The 25,946-nt window shown below is 44.2% G+C and overlaps 2 protein-coding genes across 4 annotated transcripts; both read left to right on the top strand.

Annotated features, from left to right (window-relative positions):
- Nucleotides 1–570: 570 nt before the first annotated feature.
- Nucleotides 571–10,520, top strand: uba2 (ubiquitin-like modifier activating enzyme 2). Of its 2 annotated transcripts, none has more exons than XM_070830568.1 (17): nt 571–783; nt 1,927–2,010; nt 2,180–2,250; nt 2,365–2,429; nt 2,529–2,629; nt 2,789–2,910; nt 3,143–3,210; nt 3,394–3,515; nt 4,485–4,584; nt 5,921–6,072; nt 6,304–6,397; nt 6,556–6,668; nt 6,939–7,094; nt 7,196–7,292; nt 7,802–7,907; nt 8,031–8,173; nt 9,227–10,520. In XM_070830568.1, exons 1-17 carry the CDS (start codon nt 643–645, stop codon nt 9,439–9,441), a joined length of 1,950 nt encoding a protein of 649 aa, XP_070686669.1. In that variant the 5' UTR covers nt 571–642; the 3' UTR covers nt 9,442–10,520. The 2 variants fall into 2 exon arrangements, with proteins under 2 accessions (XP_070686669.1, XP_070686670.1); XM_070830569.1 differs by having other exon boundaries at nt 9,233–10,520.
- Nucleotides 10,521–11,905: 1,385 nt separating this feature from the next.
- ca5a (carbonic anhydrase Va) lies at nt 11,906–23,923 on the top strand. Of its 2 annotated transcripts, none has more exons than XM_070830881.1 (7): nt 11,906–12,103; nt 17,019–17,216; nt 18,185–18,303; nt 20,849–20,944; nt 21,143–21,205; nt 21,922–22,080; nt 22,850–23,923. In XM_070830881.1, the coding sequence occupies exons 1-7, from the start codon at nt 11,962–11,964 to the stop codon at nt 23,018–23,020; spliced, it is 948 nt and encodes a 315-aa protein (XP_070686982.1). In that variant the 5' UTR covers nt 11,906–11,961; the 3' UTR covers nt 23,021–23,923. The 2 variants fall into 2 exon arrangements, with proteins under 2 accessions (XP_070686982.1, XP_070686983.1); XM_070830882.1 differs by lacking the exon at nt 11,906–12,103 and adding an exon at nt 16,661–16,855.
- Nucleotides 23,924–25,946: the final 2,023 nt, after the last annotated feature.

Raw genomic sequence — 25,946 nt, forward strand, 5'->3', positions numbered from 1 at the left:
AATAAGAATAAGTGGTCCCACAAAAAACAGACAGCAGCATCACTGCAGCTGTACTGTAATTTAAAAAAAAAAGAATTGCCCAGTAACAAAACTCCAGATGTACATTAGATTGTCTACATGGTGGAGATTGTTGTGGTGCTGCAGTGTGTTGGAGAACCAGGGATGTCTCAATCTGCTCTGACTCCATTTAATTTTATTCAAGTTGCTGAAGATGTATTTTAGAAAAACAACAACAAGGTATGTCAGCTAGTCTTATGTGGGTTCCTGTGGGTCTGAAAGGAAATAAATAAGTTGATTGAATTACTTACAAACCAGTTTCTGTTGAAATAAAGAATATATTAGAAGTGACATTGATAGATGAAAAATAAGAAAATAAAACAGGGCTGGTTTAATTAAGAGAACATAGTAATTAGTAGGGAAACTGTGAAGAAAACGCCAAAGGAAGCTCAAACTGTGAAGATGATCTGCCAATCGTCCATATGAGAGCGCTATGGCAACAAATTGGTTAAAACTCGCCTCATGGTACCACAGAAGAAGATGAGTAACCGGAAGTGGGCGGGTCAGCGGTTCTGTACAAGAAGAAGAAGGTAGCCGCTAGCCTCCCGGTGCTGCAGGCTCTGGTTCTGTCTCTAGCCGATCAACATGGTCCAACTAGTGGGTTCCCTCCGAAAAGAACTAGCTGACTCCCTCTCCACCTGCAAGGTGCTGGTGGTGGGAGCGGGAGGGATCGGCTGCGAGCTGCTGAAGAACCTCGTCCTCACCGGCTTCAAAAACATCGAAGTGGTCCGTCACATTCATGTTTGTTTGTGTGTGTGTGTCTGTTAGCTAGTTGGCTAACATGCTAGGTCTTTGTGCGGCGCAGACTGCGCCTGGAGATGTGCGGGCTCTGGCTAATTCCTGAGACGTGGCATTCAGAGAAGTAAAACATACGAGTGTTCATGGTTCTTTCCTGATCTCTCGTCTGTCGTGGAATACACAGTGAAGTGGACAGGCCTGGACATGAAGTACTGAAAATATTAACACTGTCGTAGCACTGTAGCAGCAGCATTTGGCGCCATTAACGCCGCTAAGTTAGCAAGAGAATTTCTTTGTAAGGTGGCTGCTAGCTGAGTACCACAGTGTGTGTGCTGTGCAGACACACTTAGACACCCCCTTGGGTTAGTTGTATCATACTATATTATACTGCACAAGTTAGCACGAGCTCTTGTAACGCCAGACGGGTCTGACAATTGCTTACTTTTAGTCAAATCATTATTTTCCTTGGAAAGTGAGCAGAAGCTGCATGTGTGATTTCTGGCTACTGAGTTTATGAGATGCTGTCATTTAGACACCATTTTCAAAGGAGCTGAGAAGTCTACCAAACGATAAATGAATCATCAGATAGTAAAGCCAGAATGCACAGAAGCTGGTGGGTAGCTTGTAGTTCATTCATTTTAATAAGTACATGTTGTCTGACGCTGGTTTTGCCAAAACAAGCATGTACATTTGGAATATCTATGTCTACGTTGTTGTTTGATCGTGTATTGTAATTAGATTAGATAAATTATGAGATGATGAGTCTGTCTGGTCGCTGTTGTGGGGACCCTGGCACTGTAATGGGAGTTGGTCTCTCAATCTGTAGTCATAACAGCAGCCACGATGCTCCTTGAGACTAAATTTCCGTGTGAACCCCTCTGAAATATATGATTAACATTTAAATATTCCATAGTGTAGATCACTTCAGCACATGAGTGTAGGAGCATTTGCAAGAACTGACACTTTCTTGCAACACTGACCTGTGAATACCCTGCCAAGTGTAGTTAGAACTTATTTGTCGTCATGTATTTTAAACAGCATTGCTTTGTCAAAAGCCGTGGGAGTACTTGTGCGACACGTTGACTGTTACATACACGTGACTGACATCATTACAACCGTATTCATTTTCAGATTGACTTGGACACAATTGACGTCAGCAACCTGAACCGGCAGTTCCTCTTCCAGAAGAAGCATGTTGGCAAGTCTAAAGCACAGGTATGTAAACATCGGGGGAATCCACCTCCGTCACTGGTGCTGCTCATCTCTGTGTTTCGTTGAACACCCTGAAGTGTGCTTTGTGTAACACCAACCCTGTCGACTAAATTGTTGTCTGTGTGCTGTTTGTACATTTCTTACTCAGTTTCTTTGTTCTTGTGGTTTGCAGGTGGCCAAGGAGAGCGCTTTGCAGTTTTGTCCCACTGCAAATATCACTGCCTACCACGACAGCGTCATGAAGTGAGTTCCTGCCCCGTTTCTTTTTTTCATTCATTCAATAAATCAAATAGTTTCATGAGAATGAGACATAGACTGGATGGTTGTCCTTAGCTGACTGTGTCACATCCCCAACAGTCCTGACTACAATGTGGAGTTCTTCAGAAAGTTTGTGCTGGTGATGAACGCCCTGGATAACAGAGGTATTCATATGTGACCCCACTGCACAGCCATTTTGTCTTACTCCTCATGGCCAGCACATGTAAATGAGGAGGAAAATGAACCACTTTCTGTCTCCATAGCCGCCCGTAACCATGTGAACAGGATGTGTTTGGCAGCGGACATCCCTCTGATAGAGAGCGGCACTGCTGGATACCTGGGTCAAGTCACAGTCATCAAGAAGGTACACATCATTGTCATGTTGCTAGAACATCTGATGCATAGATTTCCTCTTCTATACAAGCACGACAGCAACTATCCCACCGCTCACTGTGTCTGTCTCCCTCTCTGTCACCCTTCCCCCCCTCCCTTCCTCCCTGTACTCTCTCTCCCGGGTCTCCAGGGAATGACCGAGTGCTACGAGTGCCAACCTAAACCCACCCAGAAAACCTTCCCAGGATGCACCATTAGGAACACACCGTCTGAACCCATTCACTGCATTGTCTGGGCCAAGTATCTCTTCAAGTAAGACTCATTATAACCCAGTACTAGCATCATTCAAGTGGACACAGTTCAAACACTGCACAGTTAACCCTCACGAGACTGGACACATGATTAGAAAGTCATCAGAAATATTTGTTTTTTTGCAAAGAAGCTAAAACATGGTAAAACACCATTATGATATTTCAGAAGCAACAGAGGCCTGTCTGCTGTGTGCTAGGAGTAACCTTTTGTTGTTTGTCTCCTTCCACTACAGTCAGCTGTTTGGAGAAGAGGATGCAGATCAAGAGGTGTCCCCCGACACGGCGGACCCAGAGGCAGCATGTGAGTGACAGCGTGGCATTGCATTTTGTTAAATAATGTCTAAGGAGTGATATTTTTTCGTCTCTTTTGTTCATCTGTGTCGGCAGTTTTTAACTGCTAGTTTGTCTGTTCAAACAACAGAATGGACAGTGGTAGAGGTAGAAACGCATCCTACATTGTGATGTGTGTGCGTTCTGTAAACAGGGAATCCCGAAGAGACGGCAGCTCGTGCCACAGCCTCCGATAAGGACGGGGACATCAAGCGCGTCTCCACCAAGGACTGGGCCCGCTCCACAGGATACGACCCCGTCAAACTCTTCAACAAGGTATCAGGCTAATCAGACGTGTAGGGTCATCTCAGTAATTCAGGTGCAGACTTTGTAACTTACAACACAGATACAACAGCTTTCTGTTTGCATAGCAAGTGAGCATAGAACAGCTTATTGGGCCTCACCCGTGGTTGTAAACTGTTACACAGGGGGAGGTAAGCCAGCGCGATGGAGCAGGGGGATTAAAAGAATGGCTCCTGCTGATGAATGTTTATTTACTACATTCTCAGTATTGCTGACCATAGTTCCTAATATAGGTCACGAATGTAAGATGCAAAATTTATTTACACAGAAAATGAATAGTTCCCCCTTAAAGCTATGTTTATGCTTTGCAGTGAAAGAACACGAGGAAAGCTTTTTTTGCATATATCGCTCATGTCATATACTGTATGCGGTAGGCGTAGGGCTGCACTTAAAATGAATTTGATGTGTTCATAAGGAAAAAATGTCAGCTTTGCACCCAAGTAGGAGCACTGCATTTTGGGTTGATTTCTGCGCTGTGTGCAGGCTGACCAGCTGAACTTGTTGAAATTCATGCACAGCTACGTTCACTGCCACCACTGCTACCTGGTGGTGAATTGGTTGTAATCCAGATATTTTTTGTTTAGATTTCCACTAGCTTTAGTTTACATTTCTGTGTTTGCATGTCACATACTTGCCATGAGAGGATAATACTACTCTTGCAGCTAAATACATGTTATTTTAGAAGTTTAAAGGTTTTGCAGTGTAAAATAGTCATAAAAATAGACAGGCTGAAGCACCTAATAGAACATGAGTACTGCTGTTTTATGAATGAGAGACGTTAAACATAAATGGGATCAGTCATTTAGGAAGTGAAATCCTCTTGTGTTTGTGGTTCTATTCACATTCATGTCAGTAGCATGCAGCCGGAGATGAAACTTGAGTGTATTGTTAAAGTTTTTCTGCTGAGAAAAATATTAGATTCTGATTGGCTCTCCTCCCCAGCTATTCAAAGATGACATCATGTACCTGCTGACCATGGACAAGCTGTGGAAGAAGAGAAAAGCTCCTACCCCTCTGGACTGGCACCAGCTAGAGAACAGTGGTATGTTTGTTTGAATATGCATGTCAGAGACCACTTAAGGTTTGGGTTCAATGGCTTGTTGCTTGATTACTGCTGACTGGCCCCATCTCATGTCATCTCCTCCCTGCTCTGTCAAAGGCGGCTCCGGCAACTGCTGTTGTAATGATGAGCAATAAACCCAAATCTTAAAATCCACTATCTGGGTGTGAAACTTACAATGGGTAAAATGTCAAAGTTACCCGTCTGGCAGGAAGATAACTGATCTGGAATGCAAACGGATATGTAGCTTTAGGGTGAGCAGAAGATGCAGTCAGTTCATGTTCTCAAAAACGGAATAGAAGCAAGTGTGTAAATAGGTTAATAACCCTAGCAAAAAGCTGTCGTAAAAACAATGAGTCCGTCATGCAATGGTAGAGGAGACGTGAGGAAAAACTGAATCACCAAAGGATCAAATTATTTTCTTAATCAATCTACAAATGACGTTTATAACTCTGCAACAATGGAGAAGTCAGCTCTGTTGCAAGCACTCAAAACTGTCAACTTTTAACGGCAACATATTTTAATCAAGTCTTATTTTCAATGAAGGCAACTGCTCTGACGCATTTTGGATTAGATAATCTCCATATGCGGAATGGTTTCACTTAATGTAACAAATAGCAGGTTTTAAGCGGCTATCATCAGGCGGTGAATGTAGTGCTCTGCATGCTAACACTGGAGGGATTTACTCGTCCGTTTTAGTCTCCTGCTCCATGAAACATAACTGACTGTTAAGCCGACTGCTTTAAACTGCTCAGTAACAGGACATGTCCTTGGGTCGGGGCCGGTCTGCTTTATCTGTGCAGTGCTGACCTGTGTTTCCACTCCTGTGAAGGCCCCACTGCCCTTAGCCATGTCTAGAGATACTAACTCTCTGCGTGTTCAGCTGTTGGTACATTTGAAGCGTTTGCCTGGATCTGTGGTTTGGAGTTTAGCTTCCTGTTTGTAGTTTGAGATGTCGGCATTATTTTACTGTTTACTGATCACTTTCAGCCGTACTGTTGCTGTTTCACATTAAAAGCTTTCCACTTATTTCATGTCAAGTTAGTGGAGCTTGATTATCAATGTACTTGAATAACAACCAGTCTAATCAAGCAGATGTGGACACATTCTGAGTTGTTTGGTCAGTGGATCAGTTTTACATGTTGTAGGGAGGAAGAGTAGGAACAGAAACAGTCAGAGAGCTGACAAGGGCTACAGGTGACAGGCCCTCACTGTGGTCTGTGACCCACGCACCTCCAACACGTGACTAAAGCAAACAGCTGCATGCAGGCCTGTATGCCTGTCATCATGTTCATCCATACTTATTTGTTTGTCCCAGCGTGTCCTCAGGAGGAGTCTCCAGGTTCGGGTTTGAAGGACCAGCAGGTTCTGGGCGTTTGGGGTCACTGCCAGCTGTTCCAGAACAGCGTGGAGACTCTCAGCTCACAGCTGCGGGAGAAGGGAGAAGGAGCCGAGCTGGTGTGGGACAAGGTAACACACAAACGTAGCGTTTGGGTGAATAAACCAGGAAACATGCTTGTATTTGTTTAATTGTAAACACTCAGAAGGTTGCAAATGAAGGTGTGTGTGAGTTTGACCATTTCAGGTTTCTTTCCAGAGAATACTCAGCCATAGTGAGATGTTAGTGACCCCCAATACATACACTGTGTACTTAATGGCTCCTGTGAGTTCAGTGCCCTCACTGCCCACTCTTGTTGTCAGGATGACCCTCCAGCCATGGACTTTGTTACTGCAGCAGCCAACCTACGTATGCACATCTTTAGCATGAACATGAAGAGTCGCTTTGATGTCAAGTGTAAGTTGGGTGTCACATCTTTTCAACAGGAGACTGGTTAAACTGGAGACAAGGATCATGTAGAATTTGTATCTAGAGTTTAGATGCACATCCACATTCAGATAAATGTCCCTCATTAAGAGTTTAAGTTGATCTGTTTGTGGATTTGTGTGTCTCAGCCATGGCGGGTAACATCATCCCAGCTATTGCCACAACCAACGCTGTCATTGCTGGACTCATCGTGCTGGAGGCACTGAAGGTCCTGTCTGGGGAACTGGAATCCTGTCGCACGGTTAGTACAGCTAGTTCCGTTTCTCCAAGTCCGTCGTAAAACGGCAGGCAGGTGCCCATGTGAACATTTTTGAACATGAACAAGTGTTGCTCATTGTAATCATTCCTCCCATTCATACCGGTGGTGCAAGAATCTGCAGTCCTCACTCCATACAGAGAAGTTTATCTGAAGTCAATATGAGGCACAAACTGGGTTCAGAGCAGAATCTTTCTTCCCTGCTCTGTTGTTTTTCCACTTTTTCACGTCTGTCTGTATTTGGGTCGTCTCCAGATCTTCCTGAACAAGTGTCCCAACCTGCGGAAGAAGCTGCTGGTCCCATGTGTCCTGGACCCGCCCTGCGCAAACTGCTACGTCTGCGCCAGCAAACCTGAAGTCACAGTCAAACTCAATGTCCACAAAACCGTTGTGCTCTCTCTGCAGGACAGGGTAATAACATCAGCACGTACACAGCCTGCTATGACTCTTTACTATGTCCACATTTACTAAAGTTGAGCTGCTGTTTTTGTTTTGTTTTTTTTCCTAATCAGATTCTGAAGGAAAGGTTTGGCATGGTGGCTCCAGACGTTCAGATAGAGGATGGAAAAGGGACCATCCTCATCTCCTCAGAGGAGGGAGAGACTGAAGGTAAGGAGGGAGGAGGAAAAAAGGACAGTGATGCATTAGAGAAAAGGAGAGGGGGCAGGCAGGAGCTGGGTGAAAGAGGCTGAAGGAATAATAATGCAAAAAATAGAGGCGATGATTTTAGTGAGGGTCAATACTGGCCAGACAGGAGGAGCATTTAGTGACACAGTCAGTGAACCGTGCCTGCACGTCCTGTTTTTCAAGGGTTTGTAACGATAGAATTATACATGAGCACTTTTGAATTGGACTATTTCATCCTGGCACTTACAGAGTGGATGAGAGAATAATGTGTAGCGTTCAAAGGGTGTTTTGAGTGATGGAACAATGAGAAAATAGTGTATATTTTAGATTTAGAAACACTAATAACCTAAATGCATATAAAAACATTTAGTTTATAAAAAAAGAAGCATTTGAGTATGAGAAGGTGTTTGGGGAATAGTTAGAAAAGAATGGATTGTGTAGTATTACACTGAGGCATGTGTTTAACACCCATCCTGTCCGTCCCTCGACAGCCAACAACGGCAAATTTCTTGCTGATTTTGGGATCCGTAACGGCAGCCGTCTCCAAGTTGATGACTTCCTCCAAGACTACACACTCCTCGTCAATATCCTGCACATGTATGTACCTCTGTGTGTATGAATGAAATCCAGTGTATGTGACCATGTTTAATTTCTCTCTCTTTAAGTGTAATTGAAGTGAACCAAAGTGTAAAGGCTGTATGTGCTCGTCTTCATTGGCAGTGAGGAACTTGAGCGGGATGTGGAGTTTGAGGTAGTAGGTGAGGCTCCAGACAAAGCTCCGCCCCCTCAGACTAACCAGGAAGAGGTTAACAGCATCACCAACGGCAACAAGGACTCTGCCCAGCCGTCCACCTCATCTAAAGGTGAGCAGGAGAGAGAACTTGGTCCTGCCTTTAAGTCAATACACTGCAGGAATGAAAGTGCTATATTTTATTATTTCTCCAGAGTGTGTGTTTACTGGCTTTTATGTTTTGAATTTAAAGCCTTATCACACACACACACACACACCAAAAACACTGCAAAACTGTTTGTAGGAAACTGGATTTACTAGTATTTATCCTTGATGCCTAAAATGATTTTATCGTGTTAGTCATTGTCATTCCGGTCAACTGGTTCTTTGGCACCCATTCATCTGTTCAAAAGCAGCAGTTTGAACACGTTATCAACAGAACAGATAACGGCTAAAAAGCTGTTTGCTGCTGCTCAGTTAATGGCTATCGTGTGTGTGTGTGTGTGTGTGTGTGTGTGTGTGTGTGTGTGTGTGTGTGTGTGTGTGTGTGTGTGTGTGTGTGTGTGTGTGTGTGTGTGTGTGTGTGTGTGTGTGTGTGTGTGTGTGTGTGTGTGTGTGTGTGTGTGTGTGTGTGTGTGTGTGTGTGTGTGTGTGTGTGTGTGTGTGTGTGTGTGTGTGTGTGTGTGTGTGTGTGTGTGTGTGTGTGTGTGTGTGTGTGAGATGCTGAATACTGATTTAGAGTGATTGTTACAGTTTGAAAATAATGAAACGCATGCAGAGAAACAAACTTGTAACACTGATGGCCTGCAGGAAATGCAGATGTCAAAACTGGCTGGCCTGTGGACGGTGCACAGCTGTAAATGCCGTGGCTGTAACCGTCCTGGCCAGTAGGGGGTGCAGGTTGGCCTGAACTACAGGTTTGACACTGCTGGTGCTGCAGCTCTGTCACTGGATGATATTTGCTGCGCCTGTTTCACTGAAGTTATCCTTAAGATTATAGCAGCACAAAATCCAAGCTCACGATGTTGATTTGGCTTTCAACCAGCGTCAACCCTCCTTGATGTGAATCTTTTGATCTAAACTGAACTTCAATGATTCAAATTGCATTCAGTAGTTTGCTCTGAGGGGCAGTGCGATGCATCTGTTTCCCTGTCGTATGCTAACGCTGTCGTCCGCCACCTTTCAGCTCCAGCAGAGGACGACGACGACGACATCATGATCGTCGACTCTGATGAGGAGGAGGGGGCGTCGTCTAGCTCCGCAGCGACCAGCAGCACCAAGAGGAAGCACTCGGACGCCGAAACTGGGGAGACCTCCGCCAAGCGCCCACGGACGGACCAATCAAGTGCAGCAGCTGCCCCCACCGACAATGACGACGATGACATCATCGCTCTGGACTAACCCGTCCTGCCCGGTCTCCAGAAGGACTGAGAACTTGTCATTTTGACAGTAGGCTTAAATAAAACACCTCTTTTATGAAGAACAATTTACTGCCCTGGTTCATCTTTCGTCACCCCCCCCCCCCCTCCACTCTGTGTTTGTGCTTTCATACTCCCTCTGCTCTCTGACATGATGCTGTAAATAGATTCAACATTTTAAAAAGTTTTGAAAAAATACATACTTCTTTTTGTTATTTTTATTCATTTCTGGTCCCTATAAAATGCTTCTCTTGATGGTTAAAAAAAAAAAACAAGTGCTTTTTTTTGTATTTTTTATAAACGTACTGTATTTCTCATGCTACACAAGTCAGGGTGTTTTTGTGCTTTGTGGTGAGGTTACAAAAGATTTAAAAACCAAAACATTTCCTTGGGTTGTAATATCGATCTCAGTCGTTGTGAAGGGGCGGTAACGGACAGGCCCAGGCGTCTTGTCTGTAGATGCTGTTGACGTCTGAGTGGGTTGGTAAAGCACAGAAGGCACTGACGGAGAATTTGGCCAAGGGGCGTTAGTGTGCTACCTCTTTTCTAGAACTAACAAGTTTTTGGCTGCAAATATGTAAACATGCCCTCCATAACACCGCCACGAGGCGTCCAGCTCTTAGAGAATCAGATAAAGGTATTCGGAAACAGCCATGGAGCTCCCTGTGAAACTGCACTGTATCCTAAAGGCTCTGGCTGAGCAAAAGGGGCTTAGATCCACGCTAGTAGTAGTTTGATGTAAACATGATGTTGCGGTTGCTTTTTATTAGTCTGACTTGGTTCTGTTTGAGCAAAGAAGTCACAGTTTGTTCAGACGTCCGGACAAACCCACAGTCATTCTCTTTCTCACTGCAGAGGTTAATGTGATGGCAGTGGAGTCCTGCACTGAAATGACACAAGTTCCACTGGCACAAAGTGTAGCAGATGAGCTCCTGCTGCCTTCTCCAGTCTAACTCCTGTTTCGGTGTCCATGATTTCATGTTTCATTGTGATCTGACTTGTTGAAAGGCTGAGAGCCACATGGACCAATTTGGTTGAAGACAATAAACTCAACAAATGCAGTGGTGTGTTGTGTTCTGGTTTATTTGCCTGCCCTTTGTGTTGGTACGAAGCCCTCAAAGTCATTTTTGCGCATCTTGAATTCATTAAATGTCCATAATGTCATTATTATAAAGACCTAAACAGATGATTTCTGTACATGCCCAGTTTATCATTATATGAACTTTAGACTTGGTCTCATCATTTTGAGGGCCTGTTTTCACAGGTCAGAAAGATAAGAGACGCCGGCGTGCACAAACAGCACCGAAGCTTCAGAAAATGACCTAAAGTAAACGCTCGTCCATGAGAGACTGTTTTTTTTTTTTTTCCTCCCAAAGTGTGTCACCATGAGCGCATGTTTGTGTGTTTTCTTGGTGATGTGTTTGATATTTCGTGAGGGGGGTCAAAGTCTGACAGTCATGCGGTCAGCTCTGTACAGAGTGTGACTTGAGAAGAGCGCCCATGATGCAACATTACTATCCACAACACACACAGCAATTTACTGTAAGCAAGATTAAGTGAGTCAGATCAGATAAAGAATCATCTGTGTTGCTCATGGGATGATGAGTCTTAAACATCTAAATTCTGGCCTCACATTAAAGCATCAGCAACAACACATGTCATCATTATATTACAAAAGACATCATTAAAGCCCAGTACAAAGGGACCCCTCTGCATGATGCCTACATTTAATTTTTTACTCAAGCCAGACACTGCTGATGGTTCTTGTGTACTTTTACTTAAGCAAAATGTTGACTTGACTGATTTTTACTTCTAATGTGTTTCTACGGATCCTTTACTTTAGTAACACCAGACATACTGAAGTAACTGTACACTCACTGGTAAATGATCTCAGTACTTATTCCACCACCGATGAAAAGTGGAGTTAATAAAAGAGAATAATAGGTTCGGTATAAAGATGATTAATCAGATTGGGACGTGTATAAATATGCAAATATTAAAAAACAGACGTATCTTGTCTAAACGGTCCCTGACCTTCATCATCATCATCACTAACGCCCCTCAGTGAAGGCCGCTGATTGGTCGGCTCGGTGAGCCCCCACCCCCCACCCCTCCACCCTCATCCTCCCCTCCCCCTGCCCAGCAAACAGCTCTGTCCAGGCGGCTCCAGCTAACCTTATATCGGGGGTCTGGCCCGGCAGGGACGCTCCACGTCCGGGCTGAACTGACGCTTCCTCTGCAGGAAAAGGGGCTGCGGGTGTTTGCGGTGGTGTTTTGACTGTGTGTGAAGCGGGGCTTGGCTCCTCCCCGCCCCCAGCAACACGACAGGAGAGCGGCAGCCAGCCGACAGCTTTGTTTTGAACAGGCTCCGCTCCCACAGCTAACTTTAGAGGAGTTCAGAAGACGAGGCTAGCAGCTAGCCTCGGAGAAAACAGCGTCAGAGGAGGGCGAAGGGCTTCCTGGAGCCGCTAGTGTTGAGGCTGGTCGCGTTAGCTCGGTCAATATGGTGACTTTGTCGGCCGTAATGAGACCTCTGGCTTCGCAGCTCCACCGACGGCTCGTCAGACACGCCGGGAGTCACCGGATAACCCCCGTCAGGAGATGCAACCTCACGGCGTGCTCCAGCAAATATGTCCTGTCACAGAGTGAGTAAGGTGCTCAGGCTGCTGCACACTGTTTTATCCACACAGCTGCTCAGTGTCTGTGAGCTACAGGGGGGGGGGGCATTTTAGTCTCATCATCACATCCCATAGTAGCAGTGTGTATGTGTGTGTGTGTGTGTGTGTCGGTGTTGTGGGGTCTCCCTGTGGCCCTGGGGCCTGTCATTGTGGGGTCTCCCTGTGGCCCTGGGGCCTGTCATTGTGGGGTCTCCCTGTGGCCCTGGGGCCTGTCATTGTGGGGTCTCCCTGTGGCCCTGGGGCCTGTCATTGTGGGGCACACGCCACCACTTAATGGTCACTTTTGTTGTCATGTGAAAAACGTGCCTGCAGAGCGGTGGAAAGCTCGGGCTGGACTCTGTCCCATCACTGGATCTGGACCCAGCACCTCCCTGTTGACTCAGCTGAGTCTGGCGCTGACCCCAGGCTCCAGGTTTTCCAAACCAGTATTGATACCCCTGATCACCGCCCCATTCAGGGGCCCTGTGAAGCCCTTTGACCTACATAGGGACTTGTGTGTCATTACATATGTGGGTGTTGCTTTCAGTGTGTTTACAGAAAATGTAAAACCTGTTTTGCCAAAGCATGGCTTTACTGTCTCCATCACACCGGATCACTGTGTACAACCGTCTCAAGGATTGTTATCCACGTGTCTCTGACTATAGCCAACATCATGTGATGGATGCTGCATCAAATGCTTTTCTTTGCATGTTAGACCTTTTGGTACGGTAAGGTTCATTTAGAAATGTCCATGGAATATTCAGGACACCCGGACTTGTCTGACGAGTCCCAACAACTTCCTCACCACACCCAAAAATATCTCATCATCTCATTCAAGCCACAACCACAGAGTCGGCATGCAAAAAAACAACCATTTGGAAGTGGAAAATGGTTGAGAGCAGGGCAGTTTTTATGTTAGACCATGATAATAAACAGAGTTCATATTTAACTTTAACAAGCATGCTGTCCTGGGCACCGTCCGTCCGTCCAAAGCTTCATGAAAGGGCTTTTGGTTTTGCTTCGAAGCGGTCCACTATAAAATAGATCTCTAGTCCTCACGCCATGTTTCCCCTGTAAACAGACATTTCTGCTTTTCTCTGTTCTCAGGTAAAAACATGTGGCTCACAGGAAAGTGGGGCAGCCTGTGCTTCCTGAGAGGCGGCACACTGCCATCGTTTCTACATGAAAGATGTAGAAAGATTGAGAGCTCAGTTCTCTGGGTAGAACCTCTGAGGCACAACCTGAGAGAGGGTACAGGTCATAACTGGAAGACCCAAACCTTATGATGTAGCAAGGTTTTGGTAGAACATGTCACATGTCATGTTGGTAGACTTTCTGTGGCTAGGTGCTGCCTGTAGTGGAAAGCCCCTTTAAGCAGCCGTGCCCAAAGTGGGGGCATTTAGGAGGAGCGAGATTTGTTTCCCCTCCCACGCGTATAACGTTTCACAACGACGTTTCATCGTATAAAAAATTAAGTGATAATCACATTAACTCCATGTTCATTTTACGCTTTAAAATGCATCTAAACGGAAGAGCGAACCTCTTCATCATCGTGCCGGAACATAGTTAAACAAACAGTTGTGCTGCAGCTGAGACTGGCAACGACTGCTCGCTGCTGCCGGTTGGAATAGTGACGCAACAAACTTTCCACCACAAACAGTTCACAGGTGCACAGTTGGCAGACATTACTGAGAGAGCAGTGATGGAAAGATGTCTCCCTGTGAGCTCAGCTGAAGGAAGCCTATCATTGGTGAAAAGGGGATGCCGACTGTCCCACAGCGGTAATGCTTCAGTTTCAGTTTCAGCTGCTGGTGTCACTTCATACATGGTGCATGTTTTACATCAAGCTGAAAAGAGTGTGCATGTATGGGTGGTGTGAACTGGTCCCATAATGAATAGATGCCATTTATTACTGTGTATTAATTACTGTACTATGATATATAACTTGGATCTTATGTAATAAGGATTGGTCATTATTTCTTTTTCTTTTTTCTTTTTTTTTACATTCAAGTTTTTATTTCACTTCTCACTGTGAGACAAATTGACATATAGGCAGTATAGAAATAAAACATGGTACAGTCATGTATACAAAACAATATTCCTCCAACACTGAGAATTGCCATTATGGTTGTTATTTCTATTGGTTATAAAACCATTGTACTCAAGTGAATGGTTTAGATCTCAAACTGTCGTGCCACAATCAAAACACGCTCTTCAAGGCACAAAAGACGAGCAGTCAGGTGGCCTCACACACTTGCAAACACACCCCAGGAAAGAGAAAGATCAAATTGTGAAATGATTCCACAAGCCGTTCATTGTCAACATCCTTTACAGTTCACAGATAGACATCCATTTTCAGCTTTGTCATCCACACTTCCTGTGCAATCAGGGGCACCTACAGATAGACTGGTTTAGAGAATCTGGCCAAACTAGTAATCGCCTTGACAAGTCCGGTATTGTCATGACTGATGGAGATGACGGCTCATCCCACAAAAATAAAAACTTGAAAACTCGGTCGATTTAAACCAAAATACACATGCACATGTTTTTCTGTCCTACTCGTTGCGTCATGTAGTCATGCAGATAGTTTCCGTCTTATCTTTCAAGGTTTTGAGATGTCGGCGTCTTCTCTGGACAGGCTTCAGTCACACATTATGGTCAACAGTTTTAGTAAGGTGTGATTTTCATACCAGTGCAAACTGTGTGGAAAATATTAACCCATCTTTTGCAGTCCCACACCACTGGCTTTGCATGTATTAGCCTGTTTACCACTAACTGACCATTACTGGTGACTTTGAGCGTACACAGTAATGGCTTACATTTGTGAATGTATTCTTTCTACCTTGGCGTCAGAAAGCTTTCTATTTATTCATATACAGATTTAGATACAAATATAGATTTTCATACTGTATATTAGGGTTTGCTCATGGAACATTTTGAATATTCAAATAATCATTAGATTATAAAAATGGAATAGTTTATGCAACTATCATCTCGTTTTGAAGATTTACTTTCACTTGTTTTTACTGTCGCCTGGCAGCACGCCCCTCAAGACCAGTAGCTTGGTCCAGGACGCTGAGGTGAAGCCAGGGGTCTGTAAAGGTGTGGACACAAGCGGTCTTTGATTCCTCATTGCTAAAGCAGCCTGAGCCTCATCCAGTCAGTCTTCCTGTGACCGCAACCGTTAGCCAGCAGCAGCCAAGGGTACTATATGTGTGAGCTTGGCTCCACTGTGGTACTTGGTCTGGGTGGTCTGGCTGGGTGGTTTGAAGATGCCTTGTGCAGCGAGCGGCTCGACGTCCGCTTTAATAAAAAAAACTTGGTTGAAACATGTAATTCTGCCATGGTTAATACATGTCTCAGCAATAAAGATGAAACAAAAACCAAATAAAAACAACAATGTAGTGATGTTTTGAACAGATGTGCTGCTACATCTGGCGGCGATGGTGGAGGGCCAGTTTTCGGAGAATGTTAATAGTTCAGTACAGTGAATATCACCGTGAATAGTATTTCCGCTTGAAATGCTCATCCCTACCATGTATAAATGAATGGAAACCACTGGCTTCCTGAAAAATCAAATCACATGCAGCATTTTATGTAATTACATGTCAAGTATATGAAACGTAGACTAAATAACCTAAAATGTGGGGAAAACACTGGTTGGTCCTTTAAGTGGTAAAGAAAGGTTGGATACTGGTTGATGGGAAAAACTGCGTTTGTATTTTGGGCTTTGAACCGTCAGTGTGTGCTCAAGGGCACTTCAACCGGACACATCTTTATCGCTGGACTGAGATCAGTTTACAGTCCACACTCGACCATCTGATATCTGTTCACGGTCGCTACATGAAGCTGCTGATGCAGAAGACTCCGCTGGAGTCTCACAACTATTCAAGACATCTGTCCACCATGCGACTGCACCAACTCGCCACGCTTCAGAACAGCGTCTCAGCTGACACTTATCCAGCGAATGAGCACGAATGGCTTTGCAAGCACTATTTGTGTGTCCGCGCAATAGCAGAGTGAGGCGGCCAACTCCCCCAGGAGGAGCCGCTGAAATCCGATGAAAATGAAGGTCATCTCCCAGTCAGACCTGTTCAGCTCGGCGCTCGGCTGAAACCTTAAGCCCTGTGCCAGATGACTGGAGAGGAAAACAATAGACTGCGCTGCTTTTGTGCCCTCTGACAACTACACTTGACCGAGGTTTGCAGTAGATCTTGGTCAAACAAGCTTTTAAAGTGAGCTTGTTTGATTTTCATAGTGGAAGATTTAGAAGTGGATGAATGGATTTCAAGGGTGAGGGAAAATAAGGAGGAGAGAGGCAGGGAAAGCGAGCGGAGTTTCGGGTAATTAGAACCCGGTTCCGTTGACAGACGTTGGCCTGAGCTGGCGGTTTGACCGGCCAGAGGTCCTGGTCTGATTCCCCCGCTGTGGAGTGGAGCTGGGGGCGTGCCAGGACATTCCGTGTGTCACTTTGTGTACAGCCGGCCCACTTCTCTCTTATTTTGCAATTTCCTTTTAGGAAAAAAAAAAGTAAGAGGACTGGAAGGAAGTACTATTGCTCACTTGCTCCTTTATTCATTCAGTTCCTTCAAACAGCCGAAGGAAGAAGAGGGATAGTGTGTCCATCTAGCATTAACGCTGTCAGCTTTTCAATTATTTTTATGAGGCAACTTTGATATTTTTCTTGTTTCAAAATGGACTGTCTAAAAATGCAGGAAGCAGCCGAGAAGAACATGAAAAGTATGTGTCAGCGTTTTTATTTTCAGTACTTTGTTTGACCTTTTTGTGAGCAGCAGACTCTGCAACTTCTGTCTGTTTGACATTTCAAACTACTCTGACTTTTCTCTTTGATTTCCCTCCTCGCCTTCTTCTCCTCCTCCTCATCCTCTCTCCTCTCCTCCAGTGCATCCCATGTGGCAGGGACCCCTCGCGGTACCGGGAGGTGATCGTCAGTCTCCCATTGACATCATTGTGCGGAAGAGCGTCTTTGACTCGGAGCTGAAGCCTCTGGTCACCGATTACGACCCGCAGACCTGCCAGCAAATCTGGAACAACGGTTACTCCTTTCTGGTCGAGTACGATGACACCACGGACAAGTCCAGTGAGCACTCTTTTGTGTCTTCTTTATTTATATTGTCTTGTATTTAAATCCAAACAGTCCTTCAGAAACCTAGAAAGTAAAATAACGGCTTGTTCCATTTAAGTTCCTCATTATCAACTTCTTGATGTCGAAAATGTCCGTAGATTCCCTTTTAATCTGAATGCACTTAAAGGAAATCACAGCAACAGGAATGCATGTTTTGATCCAGATAAGAGGATTATTTCCTTCTTCACCGCCCCCTTAAAGAGCCCTCTGTGCGTTGTAAGAGTCATCAATGCTACACTTTAAAACCACAACAGTCAAGTGGGTCTGGTGACGGTCATGTGACTCGCGTGTCTGTCGAGACCTCAACAACTCCTATAGTCTGTCTTTAAACTGCTTTTCATTTTGATCTAATTACTGGGCTGCACCAAAACACTGGAAGTTTCCAAACCACCAAATAAACCTTATTTTGGTAAAATTATACCTTTTTTTTTATAGCTGCTATAACCATTTTATAGGTGTCACATGTCCTCAGTCTTTGTATTGTGAGCTTAATCCTGGTCCTGGCAGAACAAAAACAGGTTTGTACTGTAAAGTGAAATGTTGAGAGCAGTATTTTATTACCAGGGAATCAAACAAAGAAACAATGAAGTGATCTAGACATGAGCACAGGTGCTATAACTACAGATTCAGCCTTTAAACAGATGTTTTTGACTACAACAATATGTTATGCTGCTCTGTATCTCTTCTTTATCTGTACATTACTGGTATTGATAAATAGTTTACAGGTGTAATAAAAAGTCATTGCTTTACAGGTGATTGTCTGTCTGATGTCACTGCCTGTGCAACCTGCCGACATCCTGTGTCAAATATTAGACAGTCAGAGATATGATTCCTCTTCCTTCATTCTTTGAAAGGGATTGTGAAATCTTGAAGAGTCAAAGAATAATGCACTGACCCACGTCTCCTTTTACTTTGTGGTGCAGCGCTGAAAGGGGGCCCCCTGCAAGACAAATTCAGGCTGTGCCAGTTCCACTTCCACTGGGGTGAGAGCAACGCCTGGGGGTCAGAGCACACCGTGGACAAGAGGCTGTTCCCTGCAGAGGTACTGAGTCTGCTGTATCATACATACACAAGCCCAGACGGAAAGAGAGCCTGAAACTGAAATAGCTGCTGCAGGGACATCAAGATGCTGCTGTTTGTGGAATATTGTCCACAGAAATGAGGTAGAAAAGGAAATTTGCCATAAAAAAAACAAACAGACAGACATAAAGAAGGATGATAATGTAATAATATCTATACCCTCAGAGCAAAGCTTTCATCCACCTCACAATAACAAGAACACTTTACAGTTGACTGCAGTCCTTCACAGTAGAGCATCACCATAAAGTGCATCTGTGGCCACTTCTGTTTTTATTGAGGCTAGCACTGAGCGACACGGCCAAAAAATCACATCTCTTCGTAGTCTGTGATTAGTCCTCTCCCACAAACCGAGAGCACAGATCAGTAAGCCGGCTTTCATTCAGTCTCTTTTGGTCAGTGATGCCAGATCCACCAGTCGGAGCCGGTCTTCCTCCTGAGTGACGGCAGTCCTGTACGTCGTGTGCATAGACTGTTAGAGCTAGACACATAAATTGGCCAGGCTGATTTACACACAGCTGGTTTTGACTTAACTTAGTGCAGACATGTCTGATAAGTAGTAAGAAATTTCTGTATGAAAATCCCAAACTAGGTTTAACTTTATTTTCTAAAAAGTGTCACCATTACACAGTTTGTTTTACATGGTGTAATGTCCCGTTCAGTATGGGCCTTGGTCACAACTTAAAAAGACAACAACTAAAAGATCAAGATTGCCTGTTTATGTGAAAGAAAAACTGGAATCAGCCAATGAATAAATGATCAATACATAAATATTGATAGCAGAATTTGCCTAAAACAAGCCAGAACCATTTGGAACACAGACTGTAAATGTAGCCAGCTGCAATCTACTTTTTCACTCCAAATAACCTGTTGGGCATGTTGTAGTAACATTTTTCACATTGTCCAACCAAAGATTCAAACGATAGATATAACCTCAATACATCTAGTTATATTCAGCCATGGTTTTACTGAAAATATGCTGTTAAAATTACATTTCCCATTAAAAAAGATGGATCAATAATTGCCCAAACATATACAAAGCAGCGTTCTGTGCTACATAGGAGCAACATTAAGTAATAAGTAATGCATTTGTTCTGTGCAGCACAAGCACCTCATTACCTGCAGCAACAAAATGTTTAGCTCTGTAAGCTCTACACACCCTCTTTTGTTGCTTTAAAAACCCCTGACATGCCTGCTGCTGGATTAATGGAGCATGTTGAGCACAGAGGCGCTGCTGTTACATGTGTGGCAGGTGTGTGTGTGTGTGTGTGTGTGTGTGTGTGTGTGTGTGTGGGGGTAATCATGTGACCACTGAATGGAAAAATCAGGTGCACTAGTTCTGCAGTTACTTTCCACATCACCAAATGGTCTCTCAAGGGTTAAAAGAAGAAAGGAGAAATGAAAGAATAGAGATCTAAAGCCACACTGTTTAATCAGCGTACATATTGACTTACTTTGCAGATCCATTCCTCTGTGTGCCTGGAAAAATACCTCGTGTGTCAGTGACATCAAGTGTGGTGCCTTTATCGTGCTATGTCTACATTAGGAGTGTGCTGGGTGTATAGCCAGTATTAGACATGCTTCCAGATTCTTTGATCCAGCTGGGTTTCTCTATTTCTCTTTATATCAATGCAGCCAAATTTAACCTTCGGCAGTGTATTTGTCTCTCAGCGGGGGGGGGACTTTGAAGTGGCACTGCTGTGCAACGTCACGTTTGACCACAGAACGTCTATTTTCACGCTGTTCCATTCACATCAGCACACTTATGTAACAACAGGTTCCACTGACTGTGTGCACTTCTGTGTGTGTGTGTGTGTGTGTGTGTGTGTGTGTGTGTGTGTGTGTGTGTGCATGTGTGTGTCCTGTGCCAAGCCCTTGTCGGTGGTTTTGGGAATGCGTCCATGTCGTGGTTCTCATCACTCAGCAGTCTTTGTATGAGCAGAGGATTGAGTTACAGTCCTGGCCGACAACTCTTTGCCTGTTAATGAATGGCTTTTTGTGAATGCTTTCAAGCTATTTGTTTGCTGTTTGTGACAATGTGCAAAAAGAATTGTCTTAACTCTCCTCTACTGAACACACCAGATCATGGAATATGAATTAATTGTATATTTTTAGTAGTTTTTTTTTTTTCAGCCAAAGTTTACTTTCACTGGTGCTTTGAATATGCCCCCCCTTATTCATGCAGTGAATTTTAGCCCCATTGATGGCATATCAAATAAAACATCACTTTCCCATGTCCTTTTCTTAGTTTACAATATGTTTTATTTCATATACAAAAAAATAAAACATAACACAGTAAATTCTAAATCCGTCTTATTTTGAAAAGACAAATTCAGTCAAGAGGGACTCAGTGGATCATTGGGAGAACCGAAAGAGTGGGCTGGGGATCAGGGCAGAGGGGTTAAAGACATCAAGGTTATGGTCTACAGTCACACACACACACACACACTCACACTCTCTCACTCATGATGTGTGTGTGTGTGTGTGTGTGTGTGTGTGTGTGTTCTCAGCTCCACTTGGTCCACTGGAACTCTGACAAGTACAGTTTGTTCGAGGAGGCAGTGATGGAGGACAACGGACTGGCTGTTATTGGAGTCTTTCTTAAGGTACACACACACACACACACTTTTTTAACTCCCTGTAATAATTTATGAAGACACACTGACTGATTACACAGACATGTTTCATGTGTCTACCCTGTTTCCGTCACACATGCATATAACACTGTGTACATTCTGTGGTATGTGTTCTATATGCAGCTCTACAATGAACACAGTCCAGATTAATGTATAATCCTTGTGTAGGTGGGAAAGAGACACGAGGGGCTGCAGAAACTGGTAGACGCTCTGCCTGCTATCAGACACAAGGTTAGTCCACTCTCTCTCTCCACACACACACACACACACACAGAGACACACACACACACACACACATAAAGACACCATATTTCTGCTTTTTTGAGATAAAGTCCATTTAAAATCGGATAATGCATGGTAACAGCACTTTACTAGACGCTGTATTTGGACGCCCTCTAGTGGTTCAGTAGAGACAGGACAGGACTGGCCAGACGGGCCTCTGTGACAGAAATCTGAATACCCACCCACAGGTACTAAAGAGTCTTTTTCAACCAAGAACTACATTCAGGAATATAAACTCATTTTGACAAATACCTGTTTGCATGATAAGACAAACTAAAATATCTATGGATTAAAGAAAAAGTCTCAGATGTAATCTTTGCCTGCTCTGACACCACCACACAGAGTCAGCCCTGGAGGTCCTGGTAGGCAAAACGTACACATGTATTCTTGGACTGTATATTAGTGGCTGCACATTTGGAAGGTGACTGACTGGAGGTCATGGCGTGCCCGTCTTTCACATCACTGCTACTACGCTGCTTATCACTAATAATGTCTGATAAGGTTGGTGTTTGTCCAGTGAGGTCAAATTTGACAGTTGTAAAACACTCACTGAATGGTGGTTGTAGTATTTAGATAATAGTTTCAGTCTTCTGTCGTTATGTCAGTCGGTGCCATAATGATGCTGAAATATTTGACTGGGTTTTGTTCCGTATGTCTGTCTGTAGGACAGCGTGGTGGAGTTTACCAGGTTCGATCCTGCCTGTCTGTTACCCACCAACACCGACAACTACTGGACGTACCACGGCTCTCTGACAACACCCCCTCTGACAGAGTCCGTCACCTGGATCGTTATGAAGCAGCACATAGAAGTCAGCCATGACCAGGTATGTGCGTGTGCGCTTTAACCAGATGTTCCTCTGCATTTTCAAGGTTTGTAATCTTCTCTCAAGGTAATTTACATTCATGGCTTTATCTGGATGAGTGGCCAAAGAAATCAGTTAATGCAGTTTTAAGCTGAGCTGAACTCTGGTGGAGCCACTAGAGGGCCCCCATTACCTTTCAGAGTAAAACCTCCTCTGGTGTTTCTGTCGGTAGCAACTCTGCCCTCAAAGAGACCTGAAACTGGTTCCAGAAGCTTAATTGTCTCCAGTAGTACGTAGTAGTATTGCAACAATCTGAATGATGTTTTTTGCTGGAGCAGCTCCGAGGCCTTTTGATCATGTGTTTCATCTCCATTGACGCTTCAGAGAAGCTCAAGATTCTCACTGGTTTTAGTTTTACATATTCTGCATTCTTATATTTTTATAGTGATCTGACAAGTTTGGTCTGTATCACATTTGCTCACATATTTTAATATTGCCTTGTAGTTTCTTTGTTGCCATTTCTTGCTGTTATAGTGCCTTTTTACTGCTACTGTTGTGCCACTCACATTGATCTGCACAGTGCTTTGATCAGCTCCGCTTGTTTAAATGTGCTTTAATACATAAACATGACATGTCGAGGTGTGTCCAAATACTTGTACAATGAAGCTGCACTGAACTTGCATTGCAGCATTTGTTTTCCCCAAGACATGCAGTCCAATAGTATTACTCAGAGGGTTAGTCAAATCTGGGAAGAGCACATAAAACCCTTCATCTCTTTCGCTCCCTCTAGCTGGCGGTCTTCCGGAGCCTTCTCTTCACCTCGGCCGAGGAGGAAGTGCAGAAGAGCATGGTGAACAACTTCCGCGTGCAGCAGCCCCTGTGCGGCCGCAGCGTCCGCTCTTCCTTCAGTCCCTTCCTGCAGGAGGCGCCGTCAGCTGAAGGCGACAAGCACACCCACTGACACTGTTGGAGCCTGCACCCACAGTAACACACACACACACACACACACACACACCACGACCACCGTTACACACAGTGACCGTACCAGGACTACCTTTACCCTGCGATCAACTGTCAGGACTCATGTTTGTTATTTTTTTTACTCTGTCACAGCAAAGTGTTCTTCATCAACATTTTATGCAAAAAATCCTTTAAAGTCCTCAGAGGAAGTTCAGTTATACTATTGTTTATCTTTCACAGAGTGAAGAGACGTTTTTCTTTTATTACTACAAAACGGTTTTACATGGAGGTTGTAAGGATACTTAGCTCAGATTTTTATGTTCTTTAGACTTTTCAGATTTTGGTTTGACTCTTGCAGACCAATAATCAATAAGGGATGGTTGCTGTGGGGGAAGTATTTAGCTGTATTGATTTTATTAACGAGGATCATATTTATTTGACGTTTACAGGTCATTCACTTACTGCACATGAGTTTGTACCTGCAGCTCAGTGTAGAGAGCAGCACTGAGCTGCAGCCGAAGACCTAACAGCACTGTGTGCTGGCCACAGTCGGTACTGAAGCAGAGTCTGCTCTGACTTTTATCCATATAAGGAGGCCGGAGCTGCTGCTAGTTTACAGTAGAAAGCCAAGGAGATTTTAACAGACTGGAGTTATCACCTTGGGAGTTGTATCTCTCTAGCAGAATACATAATATATCTAAGATCAAGGGTGTTCGACCACAGTGTCATCTTTTAAATCCTGTATGGCGGATTGTTTCTCATTGATTATGTCGCCTATACATTACTAAGATGAATAGAATGTATGTTTTCTTAATCTGTTAGAGCACAAACATCATACAGTATACTGACATTCAGAAAGCTTTGTTCTTTAAAGTATGTGACATTCAAACATCCAACACACACACACTAAAGTTGTAAAGGAACTCTACTGAGCGTTGGTTCATCTGCTCAGAACCATTTAATGTGTTACTAATATGCACAAACATCCAGGTTGCTGCAGCACATACATGCATTTTAAGGATTTTCTGATTGAAAGAAGTTCTCTTCCATGACTTTTTTTTTTTTTTTTACAACCACAGTGCCTTAAATGTTCTCTGTGTGAATCACTGCTATTGGCAGACTGTTCCCCGACACATCTTTAAGGATAGAAAAACATCGCCTGTTCCATGAAGCTGTGGCTCGAGTACAGTGGGTGGTGTTCGCTGACAGTAACAGTCAAGGCTCGGCTGACATTTACTGCGATCCTCTTCTCATTTTATCTTTTTTTGAGTGAAGTAAATGGAATCAGCAGAGCTCCCATAACCGACCACTGTGCTCCAGCCAGTGAGTTCAAGGGCATAGAAGAGGAAGTGCGTAAACCCAGAAATGACGAGACACTCAGGTGGACCAATCGAATCAAGTCTGTATCAGGAGGGCACTGCTGCCTGCATGGTTAGGGCTAGGAAAGGACTTAAAGAGGTACAAATAGTGTTGTACTGTAATGGAGAATGTAAAGAGTCAAAACGCACAAAGGGCAGTACCATGAAAAGCTGTGGTTGACACATAACACTGTCAAAGAGGCTTTGTAATGGAGCTGGATAGACAGGCGACACGGTGGGACCAACTGACTGCGACAGCCTCGTGTATCACCTCACCTGTCCAGTGTCTAACCTGATGTTTGTATTCATTCACTGCTTCCTGTCCAGGCTGTCTGCTGGCTTCTGTAACTCAGTGCAGTCTTTTTATTTCTTTTATCGGCTTTCCTGAAGGAATAAAGCATGTTCCCTGAGTTTACTGTATATACTCTGACATAAATCAGCTCCACCGCAGCAAACATTATTAGAAATCAAGTTAAACAATGGTGAAAACTCACCAGTGCTCTCTTCTAAAGTAATCTCTCCAGCTCTCTAGTTGTGATCTGTGCTGTCTTAAAAACTTGTACAACACTTGCTCCTGCCTGTCCTGCTGTTATTACGAACATGTCTGAGCTAGCTGTGACACCAAACTCACCTACGGACTCGCTTCTTATGCCGTCTAGGGCTTATGGGTAATGGTGTTGATTAAATACTGCTAAAAACCAAAACTAGCAAATAAATGGTATTTTGTTGTTCTTATTCATAAAAGTCCCCGAAATATGAAGTGAGCTGCACGGCACACTGTAAACAAAGGCTCTGTTCCAAAACTGGATTTTTAATTATTAACACTGTCATAAATGTGAGTGGGATTTTGGATCAGGTTTTCTTACTTCTGGAACAGACCCCAGAGGGTCCGCTTTCACTTTGACTCTTTTTGCACTCTTTGAGGTTGGCTTCACTTCATTCAAAGCTTTAAAAGCTCTACAGTAAGGTAATCAGGCACATCTCTGCATGTCTTTCACTTAATCCAACTAACAACACTGCGGAATTTTACAACGAAAGGCGAGCTTACGCAACCGTGCGTCATGCAAAGGCGGCCTGCTTTGGCTGATCTCATCTGATTGTGACACACAACATGAAATGATCATCTTTTACTGCAGGACAGGAAAATATAATTGCACTAAGAAAGTGTGTCTGACCACTTCCACCATCGTCCACATGGGAAAGCTTCCTCCCCCGACGTACAGTTGAGTCGAGGGGTCGAGAGGTCACGGTTGTCTGTATAATCCCTGAGTAACAATGCAACTGTCCAAACTCACCCTCCACTTCTTTTGAAATTACCCTTCCTCCCCTCCTGCACCGATGCCCGACATCAGGCACACACACACACACCCTGCTCTGTCTCCCCAGTAGGCCCCCCACTGGCCCCCAAGCTGAGGCCTAGCATGAGGCCACACTCTGAACGGCCAAGGGATATGTATTGAAAGGATTTGACGCTACGTGATGCTAACTTGGGGTGAAGGCTGCCGACTTGCTAGATAAACACTGAGGGGGCAGCAGGGGGTAGATGGCGATTTTCGAGTGCACTTGATG

This window comes from Pempheris klunzingeri, chromosome 5 (assembly GCF_042242105.1).
Source record: "Pempheris klunzingeri isolate RE-2024b chromosome 5, fPemKlu1.hap1, whole genome shotgun sequence".
In the NCBI taxonomy this organism is placed as follows: domain Eukaryota; kingdom Metazoa; phylum Chordata; class Actinopteri; order Acropomatiformes; family Pempheridae; genus Pempheris; species Pempheris klunzingeri.